This window comes from Brassica napus, chromosome A9 (genome assembly GCF_020379485.1).
Source record: "Brassica napus cultivar Da-Ae chromosome A9, Da-Ae, whole genome shotgun sequence".
Taxonomy (NCBI): Eukaryota; Viridiplantae; Streptophyta; class Magnoliopsida; order Brassicales; family Brassicaceae; genus Brassica; species Brassica napus.
The window spans coordinates 37,441,349-37,453,202 of record NC_063442.1 but is presented as its reverse complement, the minus strand read 5'-3'; the positions used below and the strand labels follow the sequence as shown (position 1 = coordinate 37,453,202).

The following is an 11,854-nucleotide window of genomic DNA, read 5'->3' as shown; positions in this document are numbered from 1 at the left end:
GAAAGGAGATAAAATGAGCTTGTCTTGGAGGAGAAACGGCGGCGATGGCAGAAGAAGCAGAAAGAGAGGCCATTATTCTTGACGTTATTTGACCTTCTGCAAGACAAAGTGTTAAAGAGTAGAAGAAACAAATGAATGATGTTTAAACTATAACGAGTTTCAAAAAATGTTTAAACTATAACGCTTTTTGGTGACAAAGGTAGATTACGCATATTCGTCGTCACGTGGCACCTTCGTTCCACCATATGTAGTGTTTTTTTTTTTTTAACAACCATATATAGAGTTTCTCTATTTGAAAATTGCTATTATCAAAATCCCTTTTCGTGAGAAGGACTCTGTTTTTGGCTATGTAGTCAATGAACTTTGTCGATATCCTGACCGTTTGATGCCTTATGTGATGGTTCGTTTGGGACCGGAAGGCACAACGATATTCATTCCTGTGAGAATCGAGGTTACGGAGCATTCAACGTCATATACGATGACTATTTTCGTTGAAGAACTTGAACTTACTAGTTTGTGGCACCTTTGAACTTTTTCTCGACTTGTTATCAGGCTTGTCAAAGCTTATGTCGCTATCTTTATATTGCCTTGTATTAAATGTATTCAGTAGGATCGCACATCTACCATTGTTTTTATCTTTGTAATCGGTTAAGGTTTATGAATGAAATATGTTGTGTTAAAAAAACACTAGTATTTCAATCTGAAAAAAAAAAGAACTAGTATTTCAATTGATTGGGCAAAAATAATGCAAAGCCCATGCTTAAGAGAAAAATATGGGCCGTCAAGGAAAAAAACTATGCTTCGACTGTTTACATTTTCAGAACCTGATGTAGTACACGTACCATCTACAAATTCAGTGCACTCTATATTTCTGATGAAATTAAAAATGAAATCATGGAGTGGTCCCAAAAGATCCAAGGACAAAAATACATGAAGTTGTACCATGTGACGTTTACGAGAAAGACAAGAGTCACAAGACGACACCTGTTACTACACTTACTAGCAAAATTATTAGGTTTCTATGAATATCCTTGTGTAATTTGACGAAAAGTTATTATAGCGATGCATACATATAGTTCCTTTTTCAAACCACCCTACTTAACAGGAAACAATACAGTGAAACACATCAGCAAACAAACATTTGTGATTACTTATAGCGAACACTATGTTTTCTTTTATCATTCACATATAAACTGCACTACCTAATTACTTTTATTTCCAACACTACACATGTAAAGCAACACCGCAAATCATGTTGTTCATTGCATATATGTATACTCCATAATAAGTAAACAAATAAAATTGCTGACTTAGAAGAGACTTAAATATACATGAACTCCAATAATTATATTGGATAGTTTTCAATAAAATTGAAATGTGTTATAAAACAATGTATTTTGACAAAAAATGTATTGGCGTGACGTTCATCTAAATGTTTTTTTTTTCTATTGAAAATAAGGTAGTGATTAAACCCCAGAATCCACCAAAACATCATTTAAAAATATCAAATATTGGACCATGATGTTGGGATTATCGTATAAATTATTTTATAAAACAACAAGAAATAGTCAATAAATATATTCATATTGTTCATGAAGGGACCAGAGAAAGAGATGGTCCGAATAACCAAAAACTAAACAGTGGCATGACTAAGAGAAGTGTGGGAGAGATTAAGATGAGATGAAAGGCATATAAACAATAGGGCCATGTGGCTGTCTCGGCCTCATTACAACATTTCCTAATCGACACTCGATGTCCATACCTTTCCCTTATCGCTTTAGAGCTTCTTTTTCTTCTCTTTTTTTTTTTATTAATTGGACCGAGTGTAATTGACAATTTCCTTGTTTTTTTGTCGTGTAATATACATTAGAACTTGTATGTTCGGTGACTAGTTGAGATCAAAAAAGTTTGGTTTAAAACTCGTGACATTGTGTATTGATAATACTGTAATGTGTAAGTGTGTATTAAGAATTATTAAGAATATACGATATATATGTAAATTAATGTTTCCATATAGTACTAGACGTCCTGTCATAACGACTTTAAATGGTTTTAATATAGTAACCCTAAAACCATCCACGTTTCAAGGTTTTCAATTGAATTCTTAAACATTAAGTGGAGATTATTGGTTGGTGTATTTTGATGGATTTAAAAATCCAAACTAAATCTAGTGTTATTGGTTCTATGATTTTAAAATATGTATCGAAATCATGTGTTATTCGTTTAATGATTCATAAATTCTAATTCAATTCAAGTGTTATTTTAATAGATTTGTAGAATCATTAAAATCTAAACTTTTTGAATAACAAATGATTTTGTATAGAGTTATAGAATCATCAAACCAATAACAATAGATTTTAATGAGAATATGAGAATCTATAAACCAATAACACTAGACTTAGAAATTCTAAGACTCATTATAAATCTCATCCCCACTAACACCCCCTTAATTATATATGGTTCTTATTGTGTCTTACAGTTTCCTATAACAAAACCATACTTGTATGAAATTCATCTTATGAATGTGTTCATACCCTATTAGATTACGATCTCATACAATCACTTGATAATCTGAAATATGATTTTAGTCATGATAAACCTAAAGTATGGCTAGTTTCGTTTCAACTCCGGCTAAAACGACATTTGTCCGATCAAAGTAGAGCCATGAACCATTGCGGTTGGTGGAAGGATCATTACCACCGACGACTTGTCTCCTATATCTCTCTTCGGCCCACCACTCGGTTAAACAATTATTTTTCTTTCCTTATATCGTTTTCGAAATTTAGAGGTGTGGATAAAGATTGATTCTTCTTCTTTATTAATCATCTCTATTCCCTCTCTTTTAAGTGTCCATGACCCACCACACACCCTTGGCCTTCTCTTGTTTCTCTTTATTTTCTTCATTTTCAACTGTTTTTTCTTTTGTCATGTTTTACTCGACTTGATGTCTTTTTCTTTTACAGTCAATTAACTTTAGACTTCTCTTGGCGTTATGATTTTAAAATTTAAAATTTAATATATATATATTTATAACATTTTAGCCTTATACATTCAACCACATTGTGATGTATATACATAGAAAGAACATTTCGATAAAATAAACCTATTCAGCAAAACTATCAATAGTTGAACATGCCTATTATACGTACGAGGACAAAACAAATACGTATAATAAACAAAAGTTTCATTAGTTTATAAAGATTAACTAGATTTTGACCCGCGCTTACAAAGCGCGGGTTTTTCTTTGGAATGTAAAAAAAATTTATGAATTAGTATTTTGGAATTGATGTATATTATTATGTTACAAAGTCATTATATCGAAGAATGACATTTGTTTAAAATTATATAATTTATAAATTAATTTATATTAATTTTTTTATGTACACTCTTATGTAAAAGCATGAACATGTTACCAGCTCCAAAAAAACCAAACCAAAATCGATCCAAAAATATAGTTGTGGTTTGGGTCCATGTCTAAGGCAAAGTACATATTTGATTTTTTCTTCGATCTGCCGTCTTTGTTCGATTCCGGATCCTACCCGAGATCCAATCGAGTATTCAAAGTACCTAAAATATTTTATGTATATTATGTATATTTGGGTATTTCAGAAATGTATTCGGTATTTCAAATGTGTTTTCAGTATTATGAATAATTTTTAAGTTTTGGATCCAGATTTTCGATTATAATTTTAAGTTTGCGGGTAAAATTTCAAAAAAAAAAAATATTTTGGATATTAGAAAATGTTTTTAAGTATTTTCGGTTCTCCAGGTCATTTATGGTAAATTTTTGTATTTTTTAAAAATTTAAATATTTTTAGGTATTTGTTTTTGTTTTTGTTTTTGGTTATTTTTTATGTTTCAGTATTTTTGAGTTTTCGAGTACTTCGAATTTTTTTTGAGTAATAAAATCTCAAACTAATTTAAAATGAGTAATATGTTACCGCATGAGATAATTTGTTTTCTAATATACTAATGTATTGTCTACTAAAATATAATATATTATTGTACTATTATACATTTGGGAGTCTAGAAAAATTATTGGATTTGGACTGATTCATTTGAAAACCACGAAAAATAACCAATATATTTGAAAGAATAGAAAAACACAATAGCAAACGCTACATACCTATATCGACATATATACAAATTTTCTTTACAAATCGTATTTGGTACGTATCTAAAGGGACATATTTTTTCGGTAGAGCAGATATGTCACTAACTTTTTAAAAGTTAAAAAAATATCTAACCGTTTCCTAAATATAAGAGAAAGATCTTGATAAGATTTGTATATTATATTTTTTAACGAATTGGTCTAACAGATTTTTATACACTTAGTAAAAGGGTGCAATAACCTTGTATAAGTAGATTTTTCAGAATGTTTCTCTTTTAATAGTATAGATTCGTTGAGCGACTGTGTTTTCTTTCTTTTTATATCGAAATTGAGAGGGTCTGGATAAATATTGATTCTTCTTTATTAATCATCTCGATTTTTTTTTTTGAACATCAATCATCTCGATTCCCTCTCTTTTAAGTGACATAACCCACCACACACCCTTGGCGGTTCTCTTGTTTCTCTTTATTTTTCTTCATTTTTGACTTTTTCTTTTGTCATGTTTTACTCGACTTTTTCTTTTACAGTCAATTAATTTAGACTTCGCTTGGCGTAATATTATGATTTTAAAATTTAAAATATATATATTTATAACATTTTAGCCTTACACATTCAGCCACATTTTGATGTATATACAAAGAAAGAACATTTCGATAAAACAAACCTATATATATATTCAGCAAAACTATCATAAAATTAATCCGTTGGTATGTACATTCTAAACGACACCAACATATAATCATAAAATTTTGTCTATATTTTGTTGATGTGTGAAATATCTTCTTAAAATGTGTAAACTTGTGAAAAAAAACACTATACCTAATATATTGTTACAAGAATATAGCAGATGTGATTATGAAATGAAACAGTGTTCCCCCCCCCACTATATTGAGTTGATTACATAATGGGCCACATTCTGTCTTTCTCTTGCACTAAGAGACACATTGCACATGTGAAGCACTTTCCTTTGGCCAAAGACAAAAAACAGACGAATATACCCTTATCGAAGACAGCTTGATTTTTTGATTCTCAAAGGGAAACCGGTTTGGCCTATGGAGCTCGGTTTATTTGTTTCATAGGAGGCATTTATTGGTTAGGCTTATTGAGTGAAGTACCTTAATCTTGACCGTCGGATTTGGATCTTGTGGTTTCAATCAAAGGCCAAAATTGAAACTTGAGAAGTAAGTCAGCTTTGATAAGGACGTGAATTTATTGTGTTGGATGTAGAGGAAGCGACCGAGTACACTAAATTTTTGTCTTTATTGGAGCTGTTCTTGACAGAAATTGAAGGTTTCAGTTTGTTCTTGTTTTTGGTTTGACATTTATAGATCCAACTGCATTTCCTTGAGTTGTGGACGGGTGGGCTGTGTACGGAAGGATTTTGGGTGGTAGAAGCGTGGATGGGTGAAACGTTGATGGGGAATGAAGGTGTTTGGAGATTGTGGATTGGTGAGGTGTGGATGGGTGAAGCATGGACGGGTGAAGCATGGACGGAGGAAGAGTGGACGGGTGAAACATTTATGGGGATGAAGGTGTTTGGGGATTGTGGATGGGTGAGGCGTGGATGGGTGAAGCGTGGACGGGTTCACCAGTTGTTGACTTGCTGTGAGAAGTTGAGCCGTAAAGCTGTGCCACGTATTGGCTGACGAGTGGAGAGTGGATGTGATCTTCCTCCATAGGAGCTAGCGACTGTGACAAGTACAGGAAGCAGCGGATATTTAAGAACGGCGGAGTGGCGGAGAGTGTGTGAAGAACGCAAGGAGATGGAAGGAGAGACTGTAAAAAACTTAGATCTAGGGTTTTCAGAAATCGCCGCAAAAAGGAAGTGTTGGAGAGAGAGAGAGAGAATTGTAAAAGAGAGAGAGAGAAAAATGTGTCAATCTGAATTAAAGATAGGGTTGGTACAATTGGTAAACCAAAATATAGGATTTCAACCGGTTTGTTTTTTCTACTTTCTCTACCATAAGGGTATAGAAGACAATGACTAAGGAAGAAGTATATCACATGTGCAATGTGTCTTGGAGAGTAAATTCAAAGACATAAAGTGTCTTGGAGAGTAAAAAAATCCACTATATTCCATCCTTTGTTATGAAGTAAAGAAACAATTGAAAGGAACACGCAAAGGAAAAGCAAATTTCTCAGTAAATGATAATAGAGACTTGGCATCACAGATAGAACTATTTTGACGTGTGAATCAAGTAACGTACCAAAACCCAGCCGTTCGATTTTTCCTTAATAGAGTAGTAGTTAACGATGTTGATCATAATATCAATACCATCCTTTGTTTTCTAATACTAATATAACGATGCTTTGCTTGTGTTCCAATGAAATAAATGTCCACATATCGAGAACGTACCCACCCGGTCTCTGATCTTTCTACTGTCTTGGAGTAAACTTCACGTGAAAAAATAGTAATATACAACGAATACCAAACCACATCCACATCAACCGAATAGTAATATGCAATGAATTTCATATAAAAAATTGAATAATAGGACGAAACCACATCGACATCAACCTCTCCTATCAACCGCACGTACCACGTGTGCCGGTCGTCGTGCAACTTGCTGATGTTTAGACCATGATTATCCGGGTTTCTTAAGAGAGTTTTTAAAGTTAATGAAGCATTTAATTAAATCAAAATGAAATAAAATATCTGTTACCGATCCTTAATATAGGATTGTGGAGACCGATTATTAAGAGGGTTTTTAACACACGTGTCAGCTTATCACTAAAAGTGCATTTATTTTTTTCTTTCTCTTTTTTTTTTCTTTTTGTCGTCTCTCTCTTCTCTTGTGGTCTCTGCCGGACGATGATGGCAATAGCTCGGCCAATACCAGCAGCAGGTCTTCGATTCGATCCAACCTCCAGGTGATTCCAAATCTCTTTCTTCTTTCTTGGATACCTCTAGGTTCAATCCAACATCCAAAATCCCAGGTTTGGATTAAAAAAAAGCTTCAATCTTTCATTAGTTCTTCCTAGGCTTTTCAGCAAGTATCTTCAAACTGTAACATATGACTCAATTCTCTGTAAATTCTTCGATTTTAAACTCTAATTATTCGATTTACCTCAGAAAGTTGGAGACTTTTGCCATATGGGTATCTTCAAACTTGTGACATATGACTCAATTATCTGTAAATTCTTCGCATTTGAACCACTCTAGTTTTGAGATTTAGCTCTAAAAGTTGGATAGTTTTGGGTTAAGTTCCCAGAGTATGAAAGTTTACATGTTTGGAGTTGTCACAGGTGGGTTTAGTTTGAGGAAGAGGAATCAATTGAGAGGTTTTGGAAAAGGAATCAAGTGTTCACTGAAAGTTCAGCAGCAACAGCCTCCTCCACCATCAAAGTCTTCTCTCTTCGGTAAGTTTCTATTGCTTACAATTGCTTCTACCTTGGATTCCATCTCAATTATATTGTGTTTACAGATTTTTGGAATGTCGTTGTGGGATCACAAAACTCATAACATGGATGCATTGATGGGCCTAATCGTATCACTGGTACACAACTCAACGATTCTCCCTCATACTGACTATTATTTAATCAAGATGAGGAGCTAAAGAATTGTTACCGCTCTGCTGCAGTTTGCGTTTGAAAGAAAACCGCCTTCATCGTATTGACTCGTGGCTCTTCCTCTCGTGATTAGTAGTATCTCATTGTACCAGAAATATCCATACCTGGACAAGAAGAAGAAGGAGAAGGTCTAACACTCGTGTTCCTTGGCGATCAAGGCGTTGGTAAAACAAGCATCATCACTTCGTGTACGGTAACTTCAACAACAGTTATCAGGTTCCTAATCTCTCCATCTACATTGATCGATTAAAACACGACACACATGATATTGATACATACGTAACTGTTGGGTCAATATAGTTAGGTGGTTTGACCTTCCAGATTATTTTTTATATAATGATTGATCGTCTACTTCTTCCAAGTGTTCTATGGTTTTGTGGTGTTTGTTTGTATGTCAAGCATTTACTCGAATGGTTAAAAAAAAAGTTAATTTTTTTTTTAAGAAACCCAAATTAAGAAACTACCATTGTAGCACAAAAATTATGTGATTTTTAACTAAGATCCTTAGCTAAAATTTAATAGTTAAATAGTCATTAAAGTGTACTTAAGAAACTTTATGGGTTTCTAGAGATAATCATGCTCTTATATTCCTAAACATGGTAACACAGTAGAGACGCACGCAGACGAATAAAATAGTCTAACAATGTTGGTGACAGATCTACATCTCACAGACCAATCTTTGTTCCCTTTGCTGCTTTCCCCCCTTTTTTTTTAACAAATGTCACAGTCAGTTAACTCTATCAAAATCGATCATACACGACACGACATCGTTTAATCTCATCTTCTTCCTCTCCCCTGCTCTATAAAAGAAACTCTCTGTATTTTATTAAAAAATCAACCTTTATTAAAACAGAGCTCACTCTCTCTCTCCCTCTCTAGCTCCAATGGGCTTCCCCGTAGGCTACACAGAGGTCTTCCTCCCGAAGCTCTTCGTACAAACACTCTCAATCCTCAGTTTCATCAGAACCGTCGTCTTCTCCCTCTTCCGCTTCTTGGGCCTCTCCGACTTCCTCGAAATGGACCAAACCTGGCCCGACTACACATCTTACCCGACCCGAACACCCGAGCTCCGCTCCCCCTTCTCCGCCCTCCTCATCCGCGAGATCTTACCCGTCATCAAGTTCGAAGACGTGACGACCTCTTCCGGCGAAGATCTGCCGGAGAGCTGCGCCGTCTGCCTCTACGAGTTCGAAGGAGAGCAAGAGATCCGGTGGCTGAGAAACTGCAGACATATATTCCACCGGAGCTGTCTCGACCGTTGGATGGATCACGATCAGAAGACGTGTCCTCTCTGTAGAACGCCGTTTGTTCCGGACGAGATGCAAGAAGAGTTTAATCAACGGCTGTGGGCTGCTTCTGGTGTTCATGATTTTCACAGTGAGTACTGTCCCGTGACGGAACTATAGAGAGACAGAGAGACAGCTTACTTCCCTCCTCCTCCTTTGTGTCTTTTTTTTTTTTGACTTTTCACCCCTGTACTTTTAAATTTTCTTTTTTTCACCCCTTGCTAACATTAGATTTGCCACGCTTTTATGTGTGTATGTAAATATACATATGAATGAGATGAGCAATAAACATTAGTTTGTTTTTTTTTTTTCCGCCAAGGATTTAATTTTTATTAATAAAACGGGCCAAGCCCAACATACATGGCCTAAGGCCCAAATACACAAAAAAACCTAAAAGCCCAAAAGCCAAACGGCTACAATCTAACACTTTAACGGGCCCGCGGCCCAAACCATACAAGACCGAACGACGTCGACAGGACAAACGCATCAAGGAAGCTGGCTGCTGTACACGTGGAAGCATCTGCGCTTTCGGATCGACACGCGTCGCACACCGCCTCGACCTGACCGTCTCCGCCTCGAAACGCCTCCAGATCCATCTCACCGTACCTTCGTTTCGCCGGATCTCATAACCCGCCTCGATCTACCTTCTTCTCCGATGGTCCTCCACCGAAAGCGTCATCGGACAAACCGCGCTCTCATCAGAACCACCCACTCTTCTCTCGGGATTAAAACCCGAAACCACAACCTCAACTTTCCGCCGACAAGAACAACAACCCAACCAAACTTTCACCGCTAACACCCAAACTTCCTACGGGTACCACGCCGGCAGTGTAGAGCTATAGTAGCCTCCACCCTCCGGTAACAAGACGGCGACGACGGAGCTAGGTAAGCCTCCCCCTCCCGGAAATTGAAACCGACGACGGCGGAGCTACAGGAGCCTCCACCTCCCGGAGAAAAACCGACGACGACGGAGCTGTAAAAGCCTCCCCTATCCGGATTCGAACCTTGATCTAAAAATACTTTCTCTCCACCGCAGAAACCCTTCCCCACGACCGCGTCTTCACTCCAGACAAGAACCCGCCATGCACCATAGATTAGGTCTGATCCACAACTCAGACAAGGCGATAGTGGGGGAGGGATACGAAGAGAGGCACTAAGATAACTTTTAAACGGACGGACCACAGTTCCGGCGACGGCACGCTCGCTCACGCGCCGGCCGTACGCCGGAACCGAATAAATCTACTTTCTCTCACTAAGATGCTCTGTTCCGTTTAGCCGTTTTTAAATTGTATTATAGCTTCTCTTAGAGATAAGTTTGTTTACTTTAAATAAAAATTACAAAATGAATAAAAATGCGAAAACCTAAATCCATACTAAAAGATGGATCTAAATAAACTGATTCGAGTTTCCACATTTTAGTCCATCTTCTCTGTACTCTGGTTTTAATCCAATCACAAGTGGTTTGGTTTATTTGCAGATTGAAAATTATGGCCTTTGATATCTATTTATAGAAACTAATTAATTCTGATAGTTATCAATACATAAATGGAGTAACTTTTAATTTAGTGATAAAATTAACTTTTTAACAGGAGTAGTTAAGATCATGTCAGTACTTGTCTCTGACCACTGAGCAGTGACCACATCTGTATTATTTTGTAAATTATGGTAATGAATATTTTAAAAGTCAGACTTACCTGTTATCCATAGATTTAACCAAAAGAATCTAAATTCAATGGATCATGGATTCATCATTCATGGTAATGCGTAAAGGCACAATCTGGTAACATGCTTGGTCTGCAGATCGATCAGTCAATTTCAAACGTAATAAACTAATAATTAGTTATTTTAGTTCAATACAAAAATATACTTATCCGTTCCATAATATAAAATATTTTGGAGAAATTTTGATGTTTCAAAATATAAAGTGTTTTGATATTTTTAATGTACTTTAATTCTATTGAAAATTGGTTACCAATAATATTTTACTATATTATTTAAGATTGATTAACTTTTCATTTTATATTATTAGTGACATTATCTTTTAAAAAAATAAGTTTTTTAATTCTTGTGCATTCATGTAAAACATCTTATATTATGGAACATAGAAAGTATCAAAAATCCATATACCTCGAAATCCTACCTCATCTCATTCATTAACTATGAATCTAAATCCTGATCCGAAATGAAAACCCTGGTTCAAAGACCAACCTAAAAGGAAATAAATGCATATTTCTATCTGTATATAGGTAACTGAAATAAGTTGAGTGTGAAAGAGTTTTTAAGTTAAAGTATGGTTTGCTTACAAATTCAAATTATATAATATGAATCTAAAACCGTCTCAATATATAAAAGAATGATATTATGCTTCTACATGATAACTAAACCTGAAAATAAACCTTAAATGATAATTAATCCCAGTCTTAATGTTCTGGAATTCTTCTTGTAACTGATGAGAATCAGTATACTAACTTTAGATATACTAAAATTTTACTGCACGTGTGATCAGTCCTGCGTGTGATTGAAATTTGGTAGAGAGAAGAGAATACTTTGAATTCAATATAGAGAAAGATAATTGAAAGGGGGTAGGTTAAACATGGGTCAAGTGGCATTTACTATTTGGGCAATGATTGAAAAGGTGACTATTACAAATCATCATCATCCTTTATCATGGAACTGCTCTAGATTTTATGTACTAGAGAATCTACTTTCTAATAAACCTATCAAACAGCAACAACAAAGCAATTGGAGTTACCCTAGATGGTAGTAGACTCGTAGTCCACAATGGTCTATATACTATATACACGCACGAACAGTCAAACATTAGCAATATGTCAAATGTACAGGCTTAAAATATATATATCCATAATATGATGACAATACCTCTAGA

The 11,854-nt window shown here is 35.3% G+C and overlaps 1 protein-coding gene and 1 long non-coding RNA gene across 2 annotated transcripts; both read left to right on the top strand.

Annotated features, from left to right (window-relative positions):
• The first annotated feature begins 6,690 nt into the window (after window positions 1-6,690).
• On the top strand, window positions 6,691-8,032 carry LOC106380020. Its single transcript, XR_007316604.1, has 4 exons — window positions 6,691-6,982; window positions 7,358-7,471; window positions 7,537-7,608; window positions 7,693-8,032. It is a non-coding gene; the product is annotated as an uncharacterized LOC106380020 (long non-coding RNA).
• A 393-nt stretch (window positions 8,033-8,425) lies between these two features.
• Window positions 8,426-9,274, top strand: LOC106416331 (brassinosteroid-responsive RING protein 1). The gene has a single exon (XM_013857191.3). It carries the CDS (start codon window positions 8,566-8,568, stop codon window positions 9,085-9,087), a length of 522 nt encoding a protein of 173 aa, XP_013712645.2. The 5' UTR covers window positions 8,426-8,565; the 3' UTR covers window positions 9,088-9,274.
• Window positions 9,275-11,854: the final 2,580 nt, after the last annotated feature.